A 21292-nucleotide genomic window follows, 5' to 3' on the forward strand; every position below is an offset into this window, starting at 1 on the left:
TGAACCAAATGACGATAAGTGAATATACGTTGAACTTATGATAAAACTAGTTTCTTCGATTGAATAAAAAAAACACGTTTATTTCACGTTTTATGTTATATAGTTGATAAAGTATTGACGTGTACTTATTTCAACTTTTTACTATTGTTCAACAAAATAATAGGTTGACGGTTCGCATTGTTTGGTTTCGGGGGGATCATCACCTCGTCGTTTGGTCGCTCATGCCCGTTCGTTGCTACCTCCGCGACACCCTCTCAAACACCTGCATTGCATTTATACACTATCCTGTTTTTCCTGTTCCCACCAGGTTATGAAGGTAGAATGGAGTTCCCACACCATAGCCGCCAGTTGCTGCAGTGTCTGAGTCAGCAGCGTCACCAAGGTTTCCTCTGTGACTGCACTGTTCTCGTCGGGGAGGCTCGATTCAAAGCGCACAGGGCCGTGCTGGCCTCATGCAGCATGTACTTCCACCTCTTCTACAGGGACCAGCTAGACAAAAGGGACGTTGTGCATCTGAACAGTGACATTGTGACAGCGCCGGCTTTCAGCCTGCTCCTTGAATTTATGTATGAGGGGAAGCTGGAATTCAGCACTCTGCCCGTGGAGGACGTGCTGGCCGCCGCGAGCTACCTCCACATGTACGACATCGTCAAAGTGTGCAAGGGCAAGCTGAAAGATAAAGAAGTGTCCCCGCTGGATGAGAGGACGGCCGAGGGCCCTGGCCTGCGCCTGGCGCTGGGCGGCGCGGGGGACAGGGAGAGCTCCTCGGACGGGGAGCAGGCCGGCAAGCAGCTTGTCCGGCGACAGCCCCCCGCGCCGGCCCCCGGCCATCACAGGCCTCCCCCCGCCGCGGACTCTGACACGGACAGCAAAGTGGGGCTGGCTGTCACCCTGTGTGATCGCCCTGTGCAGAGCAGGCAGAAGGCCAACGGTCAGTCCGGCCGGTCCCCGGACCTTGTAGGTGTCAATTATGTGTCGGCCGAGGCCGAGGCCTGTGTCCAAACAGCTGGAAAAACAAAAGCTGATGTCAGTAGCCGCGCCGTATCCCTGTCCCAGAGGTCCCTGGCTTCGGATGACATGGACTGCGCGCTGGATTTGTCTTTCAAGCCACCGTCTAGCAGAGATCCCTTCCACCCCTCCTACGTCGCGGGACAGCTGGCCCTCGACAGCCAGCAGCAGGGCACTGAGCCACTTGTTAAAGACGAACACGACTTGCTGTCAGAGCAGGAGGACAGTGAGCCGGTGAGCCCGGAGAGCCAGCGCTTTGGGAATAGTGCCAGGAGCTCGGTGGTGACAGGGTTCGCTGCCCTCTTCCCGGGCAACAACGGCTCCACAGCCGCCCTGCTCTCCCGGGGGGAGGACCTGATGATGGGGGAGGAGGAGGAGGAGGACGAGGAGGAGGAGGGGGGGGGGAGACGGGGGCGCCGCCGCCCCCCCGGCCACCACCACCACCAACAACACCACCACCACCACCGCGGGGGCAGGGAGGGCGCCCCCGGCCGGGAGGGGGAGGGGAGGGGGAGGGGCGCGCTGCTGGCAGGGGACAGCGAGGAGGAGGAGGAGGACGAGGACCTGGCCTCCTCGGACATCTCCACGTCCAGCGGCGTGCTGCTGCTGCCCCCGGCGGCAGCGGCGGCGGCGGCCGGCCAGCAGGTCTGCGTGTGCCCTCTGTGCAGCAAGGTGTTCGCCAGCCCCCACGTGCTGCAGCTGCACCTCAGCTCGCACTTCCGCGAGAAGGACGGCACGCGGGCCAAGCTGTCGCCCGACGGCTCGGTGCCCACCTGCTCGCAGTGCGGCAAGACCTTCTCCTGCATGTACACGCTGAAGCGCCACGAGCGCACACACTCGGGCGAGAAGCCGTACACGTGCGGCCAGTGCGGCAAGAGCTTCCAGTACTCTCACAACCTGAGCCGCCACGCGGTGGTGCACACGCGGGAGAAGCCGCACGCGTGCAAGTGGTGCGAGCGGCGCTTCACGCAGTCGGGGGACCTCTACCGCCACATCAGGAAGTTCCACTGCGTCCTCACCAAGACCCTATCGACTATCGGATAAAAACTAAACAAACTCACAGACAGAGAAACACTCTTCACTGGTGCCATGGCAGGAGAGACACACCAGGATGTGTCTCTTCTTGCACTGCTTACTACTACTACTACTACTACTACTACTATTACTACTATGACTACTACTACTGATTTATGTTTTATTTGTTTTCTTTCTTTCGTGTGAACACACTGGGAATTTGCTGGAGTCGATGCGTGCGTTTTTGGAATTCTACCCCTCATCCGCCCACGAGGCGTTTCTCAAGCTAAAAGAGTTGTAACAAATTTCAAACTGGAGCTAATATAATATATTCTGGTAGCGAGCCATGTTATAGGCATGCATGATGTCCGGAGGCAGGGCAGGTTGGAGACTAACCTCCCCATTATGTGTGCGCTGCTGAGGGAAGTCCATCTGGATCCTTTTGGGAGGGTGAACAAACAGGACGATGCACTTGTTTTCTCCGTGTCTTATGAGTGTCAATCTGTTGCGTTTTTAGGCGGTGCTACGGAGAGAAAAAGGCCTTTTGCGTGCGTCTGCTGAGCGGAGGAACAATAGTCCATGCTGAAGTGATGTTAGAGCAATCATTTGAGAGAACGATGAGCGTTTCAACGTACACACAGAGGAGCAGTACTGTAAATCAGTGGCAATATCTTCTTTTCTTTTGCCTCCTACTTTATTATTTATTTATAGTATAATACTTGTCTAAATTATCACGAGGCAACGTAAACAGATGAGGTTTGATTATCAAGAGGAAGTGTTGATTATTTTATTTTTTTCATAGAGGCAGTGCATTGCTTCTCAGTTGACATGAAGGTTTTTTTAATGAAGAAAAACACACCACCATACTTGAATGTTATCTCAGTCTGGATCATTAATATACAAAAATGTATGTTTTGTCTTTACCAGATTTATGTTGTTGTGTCACGTAAACACACATTGAAGGAAGCTCGCCTTTCAGAGATGAGCATGTAGATAATGGATTACCGCAGTTTAAGCTGCAATATTGGTGCCTCCTGAAACTTTTTCTTTACCCAGTGTACTTAAAATAAACCCACATCAATTGGACCTACATGTTTGATTTGAAAATGCTAACGTATCTTAATGCCAGGAGGTAATGTTGGTAGTTGGCAGTAATCTCTCTTGTTACCTGGTATTAACAGCATGTTAAATGGTGCACACGCTAATGGACAGTGTGAAGGACACACTGGGAAGAGGCGCGAGTGTGAATGTCGACATACGATTCTTGTTTTAATAATGGATTGGTTACCATCTTTGTAACCAGCCTCTGCTCTTTTGCCTACTGCTGGATCTACTAACTTGTTCGTACTTTCTTTCTTTTTTTTTTACATGCACATGATATCATGTCCCCTTCCTGTCTGCGTCTAAGATACTACTGATAATATTCAAGCTCTCACTTTGGGAAGAATTTACCTTGAACTTTTGGAAGAAGACAGTGCAGTTTTGTTTAGTTAAACATCTTTTTTGTTTTGACTGTTAGGGGTTCACTTTAGATTCTATATTACTTCTTGCCTGCAAGTAGCACTAAACGTTGATGATATTCATTTCATCCTACCTGAGAAGACTTGATGATAATTATTTATTAGTTGGACTTGGTTCAGGGTTTATTAAACGTATAATCTGATTTCTATAAGCTTGAAAGACATTTCTTGGTACTTCTATTGAATTTGTGGGCTGTCCGACCTTCCATTGAGCAAATAGTGACTAATAGTTTTATTTTATTTCCATCCACCACACACAAAACTTAAGTATTGAAAATGTGTCACTGATCTTAGAGAGGCACTTGTTTTTAGCATCCATGTAGTTTCAACACTATTGTCTAGGCTGCTATTTCTTACTCTTTGTATATTTAATGTAAATATATAGAAATATTTATCAAACTTTGATTGTGTGTTCCATGTTGGCCTGCTGGGGCGGAGGAAGCCAGGGGTCGTACTGTGGCTGCTGTCACTCCTTGGCTTCCAAGTTGTGTCTTCCCCGGAGGGTTTTGACCTTTTCCTTTTATCTCCCCCCCGTACTCCGGTCTCCGTACCAGAGGCGTTTGTGCCCTCGCTGTTTTAACCCGAGAAAACGTTTGTTTTCACAAGCACTGGCACAACGGATACAGAGTAAGACTACCTATAGAAGTAAGACAATATCGCCATTGTCCCCCCCCCCCCCCCCCCCCTATATCCCAGGTAGTTCTCAAGGAAACATTGTGGGGCTCTGTTCCTGCTGAGGGGTGGCGGTGGTGGAGGGAGACAGCCCGCCAGGGCTCTCTTTGCACTTTTCTGTATTAAATGGAGCCTTTGGAATGCGAGGAAGGCATTCAGCAGAGGCAGAGTGAGGGGAGACTGTAAACAGGTGCATTGTGGGGCTGCATCAAGGAGGAGCTGGCTGTCCCAGCATGCAGTAGATAAGTGCTCCATTGTTCTTGCATGTAGGGGATGATACCATGGCAACTTGATTGCACATCTATCAGGAGAATTATCTTAATTGTCCTTAGTATTGCTTTTCGAGTCGTCCTCATATGGCAAACATGACCCATAAGAAACTGCGATGGCTTAAGGAAGTTAATGACCTTGTCAACATTGGTCTAGCCCTACACGACTTGGGTTTTAGGGTTTTCTATGTTTATTAATAAAAACTTTGTGTGGTCTTCTGTTAGAAGTTCAAGTCAATGCAGGAGTTAAACTCTTGGAAGATTAAATGCAATTTATTCACTCCGTTCCATAATCGGTAATCTGTAATGGCAACTCATGGAATGGTTTGGTTGTGATTTTTTTGGGGGGTTGATTTGGATTACTGTCTTTAGTTTTTTTACTTTAAAAGCATGACTTTGATTGGTCAACTATAGGCTTCTTAAAATCCTTGGTGCAGAAAAACAACTTTAAATAGTCAATTCCACACACACACACACACACACACACACACACACACACACACACAGTTGATTTAACTTTCCGCCTGCAGCGCAAATCGAACATGGTGCAGTTTAACTCTGATGTACACGTGTACAAATGTAGAAAGTAAACTAACAATGTATAAAGACATGTTTTGTGTTTATTTTGTTTTTCAGTCCTTTCATTTGTAACTCCAGGAAGATCACAGAATGTGCCTTGTAGACACACTGCAGTGTGTTGTATCTGGAGAGGAGTCCCCCTTTATACACTGTACTGTCTGCCCTAGACTCCAGTCAAAATGTTAATTTCACTTGTTCGTTTCAAACTGTCTATATAAATATATATATAGATGTATCAAAAAAAATGAAGTCTTTTTTTAAATTATTTCTTCTGGCTGCTTTTGGAGATTAGAATGAGATATTGAGTTTACCACTGTGTTAATAAATATGTTCTTGGTGTGTAAACACTGGGGACATGCACTCTGTTAGGCTTATATTAGCCACGATTGTTAGGAGCTAACAAAAGTCTTGTTTATTTTATTTGATGCATTTTTTGAATGTGAAACACCGAACTCTCCCAATTTGTACAAAAACACATAGCATTTCTCTGAACTGGGGCTGTTTTTTTATTATTTTGTGCTTAACTCCTGCTGTATGTTTGGTAGACTTTCACTGATACTGGAATGTTTCTCTTTTTACAGGTTCCAACTGTGAAATTGTGTATAATCATGAGAAATATTTATGACCGCATTGCCATCTTGTGCAACCTTTGACTCAAAACAGAGCATCTACATGTCAATGAACGTCTTTTTAATTACATTTGTAGAAGTGCCATTAGAAGTTAATATATTTTTTTTTTAATAAGAAAAGTATATTTTATAGTAATCAAAAGCTTGATTATTAGTGGTCTAGAGATTAGAGGACAATCTTAAGAAGAATTGACATTGCTTAGTTTTCGAGGCAATTTACTTCGATCTGTAATATGTATCTGCTGTTTTTCTTTTGTTTGCGCTTTTCAAGTGTGCTTGTGTGTCTGCTGTGAAAATGTGACAATCTTGATTTAGTTCTTTATTACAATATGCATAGATTAAATGAAAAGACTTTCTCTGACTGTGGAATTCTTTTATTTGCATGAGTTGTGTTTACAGTTTATATGCATATTTAATCAAAAATGTTCATTATAAAATATAACAACGTTCAAAAGTTTGATCAAAACTTCCTCTAAGTTGGAAAACAGTAAGGACCTCTAGGAGACAGTGAGTTGTCTTTTAGTCCACCTCCTAGGGGGGGGGGTTCTGTGGTCTGAGTAGCAACAGCAGTAGGAGTGTGTGTGTGGGCGCAGGGCATCAATGCGATGTGTACAGAGAAAACAGCATGTGATAGAGCACTGTGGGTCAAACAGTCGCTATCCCCACGGACACTGTAAATGGAGTGCAAGGACAGGGCACAGTAACCATTCCATCAAGGTGCTGTGGCATAATAAGCTGATGAATCCAGTGTTACATAACTAAAGTCATTATAAGTAATGCAGTTATTATAAACATAAAAAGGACTGAATTGTCCAAAAGAAAAACTTGAATATATTCTGTAGATAAAAGCAAAACAGTGCGTAAACAAACTGCCTTTCCAAATATCTGCTTTTTGATTTGGGATCTCCGTCGCGCCACTTGTTCAGTCACCGTCTTCCGACGGAGAGAGAGATGGCTTTTAATGATCCCCCCGCTGCTGTGCTATAGTAAATCCAGCTGCACTGCTATGCAAGCCCAATGGAGACCGGCTCGGGTTCCCAGCCTCCCCAACCCCCCCCCCCCCCCCCCCCCAAGAACACCCATTCTGGGAAACCCCATATAGACAAGAGCTGTGTCCCTGCCCCCATCCATCCATCCACTCATCCATCCAACCCCTGCAGCCAACACCCCCCCTCCAGCCCACGGCTTCATCCCGCGGTTCCATTGTGTGCGTGGGTAGTAGCTCAGCCGGCCCTATTGTCTGGCTCCTCTCCCCATGCGCGTACTTTGTACACAAAGAAGAAGACACGGTGGCGCTGGGCCCGCCAGTGGATCACAGCATAAAGAAAAAAACAATACAAAAAAACCAATGTCCCTGTAAGATCATTCATTCATTCAGACACAACCTCAGCCATGGGCACCTCACGGTAAATAAGGGCCCTGGAAGGCCTGCGCTGGGAGCACCAGGCACTGTCAACACCCCTCCTCTGGATGCACTCCGGTGCAGCGTTTACAGCCAACAACCCGCATTTCCCAACACATCTGCCCCCGAAAGATACAGCAGCAGCACTTATGGGAAAGGCGTACGAGTGCGGCGAGCAGGTTCCTTTACGCTTATGAACCGAATGCACTCTACGTGGAAACGGAGGGGTTGCCATGTGACAGAGCTTAGCTGCAGAGGGGGAGTAAAGAGATGTGTGTGAAGTCTTACTAGGTGGTGTAATAGAGCATTCCTCGCGCTCGGCTTAAACCTGTAAACCTGACTCGTTTTGGTGCTTACTTTTGTGTGGGTGTTTGTGTGTGCGGAGAGAGAGAGAGAGAGAGAGAGAGAGAGAGAGAGAGAGAGAGAGAGAGAGAGAGAGAGAGAGAGAGAGAGAGAGAGAGAGAGAGAGAGAGAGAGAAACAGAGATAGAAACAGAGATAGAGGGAGATAGAAACAGAGATAGAGGGAGAGAGAAACAGAGATAGAAACAGAGATAGAAACAGATAGAGGGAGAGAGAAACAGAGATAGAGATAGAGAGAGAAACAGAGATAGAGGGAGGGGGAAACAGAGATAGAGATAGAGAGAAACAGAGATAGAGGGAGAGAGAAACAGAGATAGAGATAGAGAGAGAAACAGAGATAGAGGGAGAGAGAAACAGAGATAGAGATAGAGAGAGAAACAGAGATAGAGGGAGGGGGCCACTTAAGAGAAGTTAAGTGGAAAGTTGTATGTGTCCGCCATCGCCCTCACAAGGCCAGCGGTTGGAGCCCTTGACCTCTGAGCGGACACACTGCCAGGGACAGCTGGTGTGGCCCGTGTTTATTTATTTATTTATTCCTCTCAACATAAGACAGGTGGTCACACTTGAAAAGGGCACGCAAATACAAGCACACACGCACACACATACAAAAACACACACACACACACACACACACACACACACACACACACACACACACACACACACACACACACACACACACACACCTCATGTACATAAACACCTTTATGTTGTCAAGCCTCCCACAAACAAAAACATCCTTATGATGAGTTACGCAGCGAGTTGCATTCTTAACCACACGTATACAAAGATGAATGGCAAAGTTGGATTCAATATTCCAACGTTGTCTACCACGACACAAAATTGCAAACACAATTGATAGGCTCTTCCTCCATTCATCCACGACTGAAGCGCTTGCTCTCAAGTTCCAGACTGCACTTCACAAGTTGGGGCTGAATTGTCTATAGTACGTCTGACGGTCTGAAAGGGCATACATGCATATCAACTAGAGCTCACACTGCAGTAGCCTTTGTGTGTAATGTATATGTGTGTGTGCGTGTGTGTGTTGGGGTGTGTGTGCTTGTGTGTGTGTGTGTGTGTGGCGGGGCTTGTCCTGAGAGTGCCAAGACAACATGTCCTTGGTCCACTGCACAGCTGTCACTTATTCACACTCGTTGACGCATATTTATAGAAGCAGCATCATCGGGTCCGACACGCGCACTCCAGGCCACAGCTGGTCCCCAGAAGAATGGGTGAAAGACAAAGCCACATGCTCCCACTGGCTGACTGCGCCCGGCCCCTGGTCCCGTCTGAGGGCCCCCACCCCCCCCCCCCCCCATACCAGGGAGAAGAAGATGAGGGGCCATTTTTGGATGCAGCCCCGTGACCTTTTTCATTATTGTGTCAGGGATGGGGATGTGCCGAGGAGACGGACAGCTGCACACTAGCGTTTTTTGGGGATAATATTAACGCATCCCATCCACTGTTGTGTGTGTGAGTGCCCAGTGTGGGCAGTTATATCAACACTGGATGCTGTTGTAGTGTGTAAGGGATGACGCTAATAGTGGCATACACTTGAAATGAAGTTTATCTATCTTTGACTACTGAAATGTTTGAGATTTTATTGAGAAGGCCTCTTGTTTGTCCCCTCGTGCAGCTTTTTCAGAGAACAGTGGGAGTATTTGTTAAATTAACTAGATTTTAAAGCAAATTGATGTTTCACTACTATATCTATACCTAGGTGGCATTGAAGAGTTCAACGGCACAACAATTAAAGATGCCATTCAAGACAAGAATGGACATAATTGGATAAAAAGGTGAATCCATTTTAAATGATCCGCTAGTTGATTAAACAAAATTATATTACCGTTGTGGATTAAGGGAAAATAAAGATGGCTGTCAAAATCAGATGAGGCCAATTCACAGTTGATTACATCAGGTAGATGGAAAAAATAAACTTTAGGAGGCAGGATCATACATCAAAGAGAATGAACCCGACACCCCATATCAGTATGAGATTACTTTCACCCCAAGTGTTTATAGAAGCGTATTTCTTTAAGCTTTGTACTTAGGTCAATATGCATTCATTAAGCAAATATGGGCTTTCTCGTTGCATGCATGACTTGTACTTGTTATGTTACGGAAATTCAAAGTAGATTGTATGAGCACGTCGTCAGTTTCAGTAAACGTGGGAGTACCATTTATAAGCCTTTTGATCATTAGCCCAGTCAATTGAAAAACTTTTTTTGAACTCTAGTTGTCAAATTTGAGTAACGTAAGTGCCATTTTACATAATTTATTAGGTGTGTCAATGTTCGTGCGAAACAAGCAGGCTACACGATTGACGCAATATTCAGTGATTCTGCTGATACGCAGTCAGGCTTATTTTACGCACGTTTTCTTTATTTCGTCCTAGCTGCGTGTCTGAGAGCAGTCCTTGCCGTTTGCTGCCATCTCCAGGTCGAATTAAGTAATAACAGATCGACAAGTTCGATACAAATGTGCCTCCTCGCCCCAAAAACGTCAATAGAATTGATACAGAAAAGTATTTAATTTTATTACTGAATTGTATATCATATGAACATATAAACACTCAATGGGAATTTAAAAACAAATACAAGTATATAATGCAGTCTGAGAAATATTTCTTGTGTAATCAAAAGTGCTCAATCATAACTCTGGTATCTTTTCCTTTGGTCTTGCTTCACGACGAACAGCTCCAACACACTATCGTATCAAACTGACCACTATAACTGTAGAAGAAGAGAGAAACACAAGTCAATAAAACACAACACACCAAGCGTATCGACAACATGAAACACTTATGAATTCTCTCGTAGGATACACCATGTGTGATGAATACATGGAATTGGAAATGAAATATAGTGCTGCATTAATCCAAATATTTTGTGCTAATCAACAAACATTCGTTCTCGTCTTTTAGAGTATAGGCACAGAAACGCCTCGGTGAGTGTATCCAATTGCTGTCGCATCGCTTTTAAAGTCTTCTTTGAGGTGAAGCTACAGTAAGCAAGCAAGGTCAAGGGTCATTTTAAAAATTGTATAAGTCTACTTTGAGAAATCAGTCAGCTGATACTATATATGCTGCTATGGTTACCAATATAGTGTTATGCTTCAAATGTCTGAACAGTGATTAATTCCTGAGAAATGAACTTCAGCCATAACTGAAATTTGGGGTGAGGAGGCAAAGCACTGCATGTCAAGATCAACAAGGAAATGGTTCCCTCAGAATTGTGTTCAATTAACCAGACAAGCTTGTAAAGCAGAGGTGGTCACGGTTGAGAGGTTAACAGCTAAACGGGAAACGCATGTAATTTGCAGATGGATGGATTAGTGCATATTGGCAGTTGCACTCTTGACAGCTGGGCTACATCACAACAAGGCAAATTTCCTACCACTTGTGCTGAAGAGACTTTAGGGGGTTGTGGGGAGTACATTTACATGCCGTCAGGACCAGAATGACATTCAACCTTTGACCCGCTTTGACTAATGAAATGGTGACAATCATAGAATTATGATCTCCCTGCCCACATTATTTGCTCACACGATTTTACCCAGATGTTAGAGGCCTAATTATCATTTGGGGAAATTAGCCAAAATATCTTGTTTGGTTGTCCATTCAAATGTTTAAATGATAAATGTTTTTGTCTACAATGTACAAGGAGCATGGTACATTTTTCACAACGGATCCAGTACAATAATTTGCAGTAGCAACTCACTCTACAACAGTGCACACAGAGCAGCACTGGCTGGAACAGCTGGAGCACTGGCGGATGCAGGAGGAGCAGGATAACCGGTCACACTGGGAGCACGCGGCCCTGATGCCAACACCCTGCCTCTTCTGGCACACCCCGCAGTGTGTCGAACCAATTGCCTCACCTTGACCTACAATGGACACACATTTAATTTACAGAGGTTGTGCTTTCAGACCTTAGAAGTGCACCATTCCTGTTGCAATTTGATAGAAGAGAATTGATATAGAATCTATTGCAGCTACGCGATGCATTGAATATACCAACAAATGTACCTCATTAATAATTGCCTGAACAGTTCAAATGTTAGAATTTCCGAAGAATATTTTTTCCTCGCCAACTCACCTTGTGCACAGTTTGCTTTCGTTAGTCTACCATTCTGTCCAATGAGCGTTTGTCCCTTTAACAGTAGCTGGCTGGGTGCTGGGGTTACAGCTGGTTGAGAAGGCTGTGCGTCTGTGCTTTTTACTCCTCCGTCCACACTCCAGATTTTATCCATCACAGCACTGGCCCCGTTGAATAGCATATTCTTGGTCTTTTCTATGGAGGTAGAAACAATTTGTTAAGAAAACTCGTTTTCATAGGAACTCGACTTAATGGTCTGATCTATCCAAGTTTAGTGTAACGTTACAGCAAGGCAGAAGATGGTTAGCATAACAAGGTTAGCATAACAAAACAAGTGACCATTGCTTCCACTTTCAAGAAGTTGTAGTGGCGGATAAGGATACTAACGTACCATTTATTGTAGTTTTTTAAACAAAATTAACGAATAAGCAGCCTCGCAATTCTACCGTTTACATAAGGCTAAACAACAAACGTAGCACCGTCTAACACGGGGCTAGTTATTTAGCCTTCAAGTTGATTACCGTATATTTCCTGTCTGTATTTTCCACCAAAGACACCGTGCTGACTCAACTCCCGCTGTCCAACGTGCACCTTATACTGCGACGAAAACGACTCGGAAAACGGATATGAACGTTTAGGCATGTTTGCGTGTAAATGTATATCGATGCGGTCGTCCTGACTCGGTCTTGATTGTTGCCGGGAAAAGTATCAACTCCAACCAATCCGGTGTCGGACCTCCTGTCACGTGGGAAGTCTGATATAAATCCGCGAACGAAATATATTTAAAGAGACACGACACGAATTCAATGCAGGGGTCCAGCAGTGTTTTTTATTAGCTCACATCAGGATCACAATTTGCCACTGAACACATTTTTACTTCGAATTATAACCACCAGATCAGACTTGACAAAAAACAAACCTGGGTTAAAATATTAAACTATAACCTTTATTTCAAACTAATTATGATTGTGTTGTTGCTGGTGCACGACTGTGTAGCAGTAAAGTAACTAACCCAAACAAACTCTATTGTCAACGTCACAAGATAATTTGGGTTTCTGTTCAGCTGATGTGTTGTTTATGTATTTATAAATAGAAATTCATTGTTTATGTATTGATCTTTATTTATTTACGCATGAGAAACTTTATATTAGGTCATATCCGTGGGGCTTGAATCGATGCCAGGGGAAGGTGTTGATTTTAGAACATCTGGATCATGCACTCTCTGGACTTTCCAACACCGACCCACTTAACTGTGAAGGGAGAGAGAACGACATGTCAAGGCAAAGCACAAATCTCACTTTGTTTATGCCGTTGTAAAGACTAATTTCTAACAAAACAGCGCCACCTACTGGAATAACGTCTCAAAGACACATTTTAAGCATCTCGAGCTGTGTGGGGTCAAACCGATTCCAACATTTTTAGAAGCTAAATATAACCTGTATGTGCCATTTTGATATGTATACAATTATTCTGTTTGTGTTATTATTTTTTATGTACTTTTGTTTGACAATGCAAAGAAGGTTCAAACATTTGTTGCTTTTTGTTCCCTCTAAAGAAGTAATTCTACTATTGGCAGCAGTTCACCGTGTCTTATATATCCTGTCAAACCTACTGGGGACTCCGATGTGGTTCTCGATGAAGCGGATGTAGTTCTGGGCTTTGGGTGGGAGTTCATTCCACTTCCTCGCGGCCGCCGTGTCGGACTTCCAACCAGGGAAGGTTTCGTACTCAACCTCCACCTTCTGCAAAACCTCTAGGTTGGCTATGTAATACAAAGGATTTAATGTAAATATGACACATTATGACACCTTTACGTTGTTGTAAAATGTCTAATGTTGTACAATATACAATTCATTGCAGGGTTTATCCAAAGCCCTAACGACTCATTCATCTCACTCTATCAATGAGTGAGATGGCCTTTGTTTTGAGATTATTTAAAAGCCCTTTGGGGACCGCTGTACAGTATAATGGTAACCATGCATTACGCTCTAGTGATCATATTGTTTTGACTGTCCCTCTGCGAAAAACAGAGGAAGACGGGCCCCTCATCAAGGAGGGGCCCGTCCAGCTTTGAGCCTCAAAGCTAACTGAGACTGTTGGAGCTTGCTACTCTGTGACTGAAATTGAAGCTTCCGTTGCCCTGAGATTGCTTCTTCTCTGCCATGCAAAATGTGAAAGGTAATATTTCTCCGCTTTGTTATATGTGGTTCACTGTATGCTTTATATGAATTTTCACTATTTGGTCAGGTTTCCACCTGATATCTCCAGTGTGTTATTTTTCTACATTACCCAGAATTACTTCTTTGATGCCCCTCTCTAGTGATCCCCGAACCCGAGGATGCATTGTCTGGTGTGCGAGGCTGATAGAGTACATCCAATTGGTTTGTCCTGTTATCACAGTACTGCTTTATTTTAGTAGGAATAATGTGCCAAGCTTTAGACACATTCATACCTGGAAAGTGGGGAATTCTTTTGCCATTGATTTTGTATGCTACTCCAACTTTAATCTCATCCAACACATCCAGAATGTCGAGTTTTGTCAAGGCAATTCTGTAACACAAAGTCATTCAATGTTAAACAAAGTCTGTTTGCACTGTTGTTCTTAAATATGTTCTTACTTCTGCTCACATGCCCCGACGGCTTGAGTCAATAATGCATCTAAACAGTCACAAAATGAATACTCACAAATGAATAAATATCAAAAAAAAATGATATCTATGTTCATAACCACACAATCCTCCACTCCTCCTCAGTGCACTCACGCGGAGAAACCGTTAATCATGTGAGCGTATTTGAGGATGACCAGGTCCAGCCAGCCACAGCGCCGCTTCCTACCGGTGGTGACCCCTATCTCATGACCCCGGGTCTGAAGTAATTCCCCCACTGCCTGTAAACATCGATAAGACCACCACCACATCAACCATCACAACAACATCATCAACCATCACAACAACAACAACAACAACAACAAGACAATGGTTACACATCACAACCACACTGAATATCATTAGCAAATACTGACCAGTGGTGGTAGACACCGGATCGGCACTTTAAAAAAAAAGGACATGAATTCAAGTCTTGTGTTACATAATGTAACTCCAGCCCAAGCGGTAAGTCTATCTCGAACCCCAGACTGGCCTAAATTTATCCATGTGAATGTGATCTTCATAAGAGGTTCAGGGTGTTTGAACATTTTGTTCCAACAGCTGCGCTCAGCTAGTGAAAGTCTCCGGCACTTTCGTTCCCGTGTGTGACATAAAGCCGTCGTTAACACACAACGACTCAAAATAAATGTTACATAAGAAGGTATGTATCTCACTGCAGTATTAAAGTGTACGCCTCGAGTGGTCCCCGTATGCACGTGAGGGTGCGGCTCACGGGCTCCAAAGGCCAGTGTTATACGAGGATCGCCGCCGGGGGGGGGTCAACTTACATTGACCTGTTCGGTCGGGAATGCTCCTATGCCGACCCTGGTGGTGTAGGCTTTGGAGACCCCGAACACATCACCGATGTTCAGGGGGGGGATTCCCAGGCCGGTGCATGCCCCGCCAACGGTGCAGTTTGATGATGTCACGAAAGGATATGTACCTGATGATTGTATGCATGCATTAAAAATATGGGTTTCAAATGCACTTGGAAATCGTTGTCTTTATAACCAAAAGATGTACCAAAGTCAATGTCCAGAAGAGCAGCATTGGCGCCTTCCACCAGAATCTTCTTCTGGGACCCGTGGATAGCTTCGTACATGTAGTACACACCGTCTCTCACCATTGGTCGCAATCTCTCTGCATACTCCTTCACGAGCACAAAACAAACGTGGAAACATTTACATTGGTGTGGATGGATTCTATCCATCCGTGTGGCTCCACTAACTGTTTACAAAGTCTGTATTACGATACAAATGTTCAATGTACGACCGTTAAGAACACTTTTCTAGTGCCAATAACTTGTGTGACAGTGTGACCTACTATCCAAAGCGTTCGGAAACATTTAGCAGAGAACAAGTGAATGAACTGCTAGTCTCCCTTTCTCTTGTAATTGTCTGCTTGAGTGTGTGTGTGTGTGTGTGTGTGAGTGTGGGTCTGTGTCTGTGTGCGAGTCGCTTGTACTAGTTGCTTGGCAACGTGAAGCACTTGTTTTGGGTGAGTAGCCACCTAGCTTGTAATGTAGTGAACAGCTGACTATTTGATGAAAACGGGCACTAAATACATCAGCAGCCTCCTACAGAGCCAACCAATTCAAAATAAGAGTCAGCATTTTTTCTTGTTCCATAAAGATCGGCTAGATCAACACTATTTCAAATAAACACCACATTGCTTAAAAATTGTGAAATGTAGACTAAAGTTATCGTCTTATATCGCAGACTAATCAGCTCATTGTAAATCATTCACAATCGCTTTGGAGTTCATGGGAAGTGCAGTCCTTATTCTCTGAAGTACCTGGAATAAAGACTTTTGCTACCTCATACCTTGAGTTTTTTCAGTTGGTCCTCAGCATCCACTGTCAAGGTTGGATACATGGACTGGTACTGCTTGACAAGGTTCTTGAATCTGCAATGATCACAGTCATCGACGATTTAAATACAGAGAGTCATTTATCATCTCGAAAAAGCAAGCATGCCCTGTAGTGTGAATGCGTGTGTGTCATTGAGCATATGGACATACATATGCCTGACTCAATAGGAGAAGGGCCTCGTCAGGGGCCATCCCTACCTGGCCGAGAAGTCTTTGAAGTCCCCCAGAAGGTCACACACACGCAGGCCAGTGCGGGAGGCCTTGCTGGAGTAGGTGGGTCCGATACCCTTCTTGGTCGTCCCAATGCTGTTCATGGAAAAAAAGAGCAACCTTAGTTGAATCTGGAACATATATGGATTGTACAATGCAACATAACATTCATGAAATAGTACATTTGTATGGTTTTGGGGCTTATTTTCTCATCTATCTTTACTTCATTCCTTCTTGCGCTTGTCTCTGGGTTTCTTGCAGGCCGTCCACAACTTGATGAAAGTCAAATACTGTTGGAAAACAAAGTACAAACTTTTTGAGCACCTTGCCCCTTATTTGGAAATGGTGTAATATCCGCTTATTGATTTTCCTTATTGAGCCACAGATACTACGTACCTAGATGTGCTCTGTCAGACACGATCAGTCTCTTGTCCCAGCCCTTCAGACCTATAGTGATAGCAAGGGACACGAGGTCATGTGCACACTCATGACAAGGCCTGACAATCACACCGGGTTGGAGATGAGAATCCAGACTTACCTTTCTTCTCATTCTTATCGCCCTCTTCAAACAAACCGGGCAAATGTATGACTACGCCGTTCCCTGCGAACAGTAAAATAATTGAATTCCAACCCCTTGTAATGCACACAGACATCTGTACGTAGATATATGTGCTGTGCCTGTAACCGCTGACTGAGGAGGAATGAGGGTGTAGATCATGGACAGCTGCGGTTTCTTACCGATAAGTGATATACTCTTTGAGTTAATGATTCCACTGGGGAGAAGGTGGAAATCGTACTCCTTCCCCTCTACCACGACTGTATGTCCTGCATTGTTGCCCCCCTGGAAATAGAAACCAAGAAACCCTTGATCATGCATTTCGTACAAACATTCATATAAATTCATTCATTCATATGAATATGAATATGTATGGCCTGAACGCAGATCCACAGGTCTACAGAGATTTGACAGATAACGAACGTAAACAGTTCAAATGCATACTATTTAATTTTCGGTCAGTAAGGGATATCAACTCCAAACAGCTCTTGATGTGTACAAAACAACATGTACTTATTTAAACAGACTTGGCCGCTACTGGTGGCTCTTCCACAGAGTGCCCCCCTAACCAAGACCTGCCCTTCTCACATATCCAGCCACCCCGGGAATGTGACCTCTAACAGTCCAAGTGGGCGGGGCTTTCCGGCCCTGCACTGAGCCATGCTGGTGTTGGTGTCAGTGGACAGAGTACAGAGAGTACAACAGGTCAGGGGTTTGTGTAATGGTTCCATGTCTATGGCTTTAGTCCCTTGTTTCTGGGCAGAATAGAGGGTAAACCATAAACAGGGATTGGTCTACTCAATAATAATAGTATTAATAGGCCTTATCGTGCAAATGAAGGTCCTTTCATTCATCGAGTCTAGTACTAGTGGCTATACTAAATTAGATTTTTTATTTATCAAATCATAAGCCAGACATCATTTTTATTCATTCTTAGTGTTGTCAACCTATATTATTATTTTGTCAACCAAAGCGGGTGAACCCTTACTATAAGGTACAATAAATTCAGTCTACGTACAAATTCCACCTGCTCATGTTACTAGCAGTCTCCTGCCGCTGCTAAAAATGGACAAATCTAGGCATTTGCACCTGTCAAGACATTTAGTGCATTGTCATTTTAAATTTTCATTTTCATTTCAAGAACATCACCAAGCAAGATTAACTCATGATATATTTAATCGAAGAATAGCGACTTGTCAAAGTCCACCCAAAAACAAAGTTGGCTACCAGTGTTTCCATTCTGCTCAGCTTGAAAGCAGCTACTGTTATGTTGCAAGCTTATGGACACAATTTAAATTGACCAAGGCTATTCTATTCCAACGCGAGTGAATAATGAAATACATATCAATGCATATTTACCTGGCATCTGCAGACCAAGTCGGCTTCTGTCGCCAACAAATCAACGACTTTTCCTTTCCCCTCATCCCCCCACTGCGCTCCAAGCACCACTGTGACTTTATTGCCCGTGTCGTTCCTTGATCGCTTTAACCCGGTGGCGACCGGCGGATTATTGCAACTTTTATTGTCTTTTGGAGACCAAGAGAACGACATGGCAGTGGAGCAGTCTGTTCGTCTTGAGTAGACTAGACGGTCCCCAGGATCGGCAGGGCCATATCTATAACCGCAGCCAATGATGTCAGAGCCAGGCGCACAGACCGGGGGCGCGTGCGGAGGCGCACAGACTTGTGTGCGCGTGCTAGGGCGCACACAAGTTGGCCCCAGGCTGTGAAAGATTACAGTCTAGGACCCGAGGACCCATAGGCTATCCTGTTCCACATAGCTGTAGGTCAAAGCCAACAAGAGGAACAAGATCATTTTTTCAAATAAGCTTTATTATCACGTTTTACAAATCTTAATATTCCACACATATTTGACGGAGCCCATATATTTTATTATGAAATTGCACAAGACGCTCGTATTTCCAGAGTTAAGGATTTTTTCGTCTGAAAAAGATACAAAAAGAACAACGAAGGCTGATATGGCCTTTCTATCGTACAATGCTTTAAAAAGCATAAGCGTTTTAATAAGTTAAATGTTTATTTATTTCCATACACAAACGCTTTTGGCTTCTTGATTGAAATACATTAGTTTTAGGCTTAACAGCGCAGCCTTCCATTATATTTTATTTTATTTTTTCGTCACTCAAGGAGCATATCCATCCAACCAGGTGTAGGTCTCATCATCCAGGACACTGCAAAATATATCGTTACAAAAATATTGTACACAAGCCTAGGTTCAACACCTCCTCTTTCCTCTCCTTTTCCGGAGCTCACCTGGGGAAGCAGAGATGACAATTAGTAGGAGGAATAGGCGGTGTGGATATCACAAAGAAGTACAGATCAACCATTCAAGTTGTAATGCAAATAGTTTAGATGTCAGAATGTATTTGATTAATCACCCCCCTCAAAGACAAGATGAACGCAAGGTGTGGCATGAAGAGAGTTGTTAGGGTTTAGTGTTTAATTTGACAAATGAAAATTGTTAGGAGTCTTCTTTATTTCCCCCCAAAGCCTTGATGAAAGATTTTACAAACAGATATACCATAAGGATTGATTGGGGATAGACTATAAATACATATATGCATGTTCTCCTGCAGACTCAAAAGACATAGAAAATTCATGATAGACACACATTGACTCTGATGTTGGATCAGTGCTCGACAACTGCAGACTTTGCGAAATGGCACGACAGAGAAAGAAATTAAATTGGACAAACACAAATACACCAGATTGAGTTGTTAATGTATTAAAGCACTGACACCCATTGAGCGGATTAGGATGATTAGGTCCGTTAGTTTAATATTTACCACATACCTTACTGCAATACACAGCCATTTTTATGTTTTGCATGTCCGTTTCCTTTGTTCCCTTTTGTTTTAGAGAATCAAGCGGAAATGACAAAACAAAAAGGGTTGCAATGTGATGATTTCAAATAAAAACAAAATTCTGTACAAATAAAATACAACACTATTATAAATAAGTAAATATCAACCCACACACAACCAGAAAACAAAAGTCACACACAAAAAATAGAATACAAAATCCAAGATAAACAAGGTAAACAAGGATTTTCCGCTATCCACATAAACACTCAACAGGGCTTTATTCAAGTTACTGTGCTGGTTACCTTCATGGCTCTTCTTTTTGTTTCGCTTAAAGAGCTTCTGCTTTTTCTTTGAGTCGGTTTGGATGGGGACTCCAGCGGGATCTGGCAGGGCCCCAGAGAACGACGACAGATCTTCAGTCCTCGGTCCATCAGGAACATCGTATCCCTGGATACTCTCGGAGACTGGCTCCGCCTGGCTTTCCGAGGTGGAATGTTTGCAATTACTTTTTTCCTTTTGACTTTGGTCTTCTATTGTGCTTTCCTCTTGTGCCCCCGTCTCCGTCCTGGCCTCCACCTGGGCCGAGACAGTAAAGCTAGAGGGGCCGGCAGCTGGTGTGGTCTCGGGGGGGATGATGTCAGGATCGTTGGTCGTGCAGCCGTTCTGGGAGGTGCGATGCTGGGGCTCAGGTGCTGTAGTCCCGAGACGAGGGCTGCCGCTTGGGGACAACCCAGGCTCCCCCTTCTGCGAGGAGACCGGCAGCACCAGTAGGGCTGGGTTGGTTACCAGGGAGGCTCCATTCGGAGAAGTGCTGGAAGCCAGCCCTTGGGGAGAACTCAGTCTCGATGCTGGTTTGCCTTGAGGCCGGTTTGTGGAGCTGTTCGCTCCGTCTGCGGAGGTTTTTCCCTCCCTTGACTGGTGGGGGCTGGAAGCGAGAGTGATGGCCCTTTCTGCCGCCGATGCTTTGCCTTCTTCTGCAGGTTGTACATTTGACCCTGAATGCAAGAGGGCAGAGTTATTTGGAGAGCACACAATGAAAAGATGCTGAAATACTTTGACCAAGCGATGGAGCAATCCCTTAGTGGGCTTGAGAAGAATGACGGCACAAGTGGGAGCGCTTACAGCTACATTGTGGTGGGAGGGGGTTGGGAGAGCAGACAGTACCAGCCCTGCGGATGGATGGAGACATCGGCCTCTTGTCCTTACCAGGTGGGCGGGACTCCCTACGCATTTCACTAGAGGGAAGGTTTTCCAAATCGCACCTGGGCGAGGTCTTCCTGAGGCTAAACCCTTGTCTGATGTCCGCCAGCAGGTGGTCAATAATGCAGCCATCATCCGGTGGGGGTAGGCCTCTCTTTACTGGCGACAGAGAGACGGAAGGGGGGAGGTTAAAACCTTTTCATGTACTCCATTGTTCCCAAACCGTCTAAGTTTGAGCAAAAACAAAGCAAAAGTGTGTTTTTGTCAGAACATACTTATTTTTCCATTCTGCCCCTTCTGCCTCTTGGATTCCTCCTCTGCCAGCTGCTTTTTGCGTTTCTCGGCCTTGGCCACCAGCTCCTTTCTGCTTTTGTTTTCCTGAGAACACAAACAGAGGAAAATAGATTCACATTTCACCATTAAGTAAAAAGGAGTT

The 21292-nt window shown here is 44.5% G+C and overlaps 4 protein-coding genes across 6 annotated transcripts in view; 1 reads left to right on the top strand and 3 right to left on the bottom strand.

Moving 5' to 3' along the window:
* zbtb42 (zinc finger and BTB domain containing 42) overlaps positions 1-6047 on the top strand; it is a 7338-nt gene extending 1291 nt beyond the window's left edge. For all 3 annotated transcript variants that reach the window (XM_060052168.1, XM_060052165.1, XM_060052167.1), the window contains exon 2: positions 308-6047. In XM_060052168.1, coding sequence (XP_059908151.1) covers positions 322-2052 — 1731 coding nt within the window. In that variant the 5' untranslated portion in view covers positions 308-321 and the 3' untranslated portion in view covers positions 2053-6047. The remainder of the gene's footprint in view (positions 1-307) is intronic.
* A 3923-nt stretch (positions 6048-9970) lies between these two features.
* On the bottom strand, positions 9971-12288 carry siva1 (SIVA1, apoptosis-inducing factor). The gene is made up of 4 exons (XM_060052174.1): positions 12074-12288; positions 11553-11747; positions 11175-11340; positions 9971-10187 (listed from the first exon to the last, which is right to left on the bottom strand). The coding sequence occupies exons 1-4, from the start codon at positions 12192-12194 to the stop codon at positions 10139-10141; spliced, it is 531 nt and encodes a 176-aa protein (XP_059908157.1). The 5' UTR covers positions 12195-12288; the 3' UTR covers positions 9971-10138.
* Positions 12289-12354: 66 nt separating this feature from the next.
* adss1 (adenylosuccinate synthase 1) lies at positions 12355-18486 on the bottom strand. The gene is made up of 13 exons (XM_060052170.1): positions 18192-18486; positions 17015-17117; positions 16815-16877; positions 16673-16723; positions 16500-16566; positions 16265-16372; positions 16021-16102; positions 15221-15347; positions 14986-15140; positions 14315-14439; positions 14005-14102; positions 13165-13314; positions 12355-12802 (listed from the first exon to the last, which is right to left on the bottom strand). Exons 1-13 carry the CDS (start codon positions 18381-18383, stop codon positions 12750-12752), a joined length of 1374 nt encoding a protein of 457 aa, XP_059908153.1. The 5' UTR covers positions 18384-18486; the 3' UTR covers positions 12355-12749.
* Positions 18487-18701: 215 nt separating this feature from the next.
* The window catches only part of LOC132457819 (inverted formin-2-like), a 31645-nt gene continuing 29054 nt past the window's right edge, over positions 18702-21292 (bottom strand). Inside the window, exons 7-11 of the mRNA XM_060052169.1 lie at positions 21132-21234; positions 20779-21015; positions 19959-20651; positions 19646-19699; positions 18702-19105 (exon numbers count right to left, since the gene is read on the bottom strand). Coding sequence (XP_059908152.1) covers positions 19647-19699; positions 19959-20651; positions 20779-21015; positions 21132-21234 — 1086 coding nt within the window. The 3' untranslated portion in view covers positions 18702-19105; position 19646. The remainder of the gene's footprint in view (positions 19106-19645; positions 19700-19958; positions 20652-20778; positions 21016-21131; positions 21235-21292) is intronic.

The sequence above is a fragment of the Gadus macrocephalus genome, chromosome 5 (genome assembly GCF_031168955.1).
Source record: "Gadus macrocephalus chromosome 5, ASM3116895v1".
Classification (NCBI taxonomy): Eukaryota; Metazoa; Chordata; class Actinopteri; order Gadiformes; family Gadidae; genus Gadus; species Gadus macrocephalus.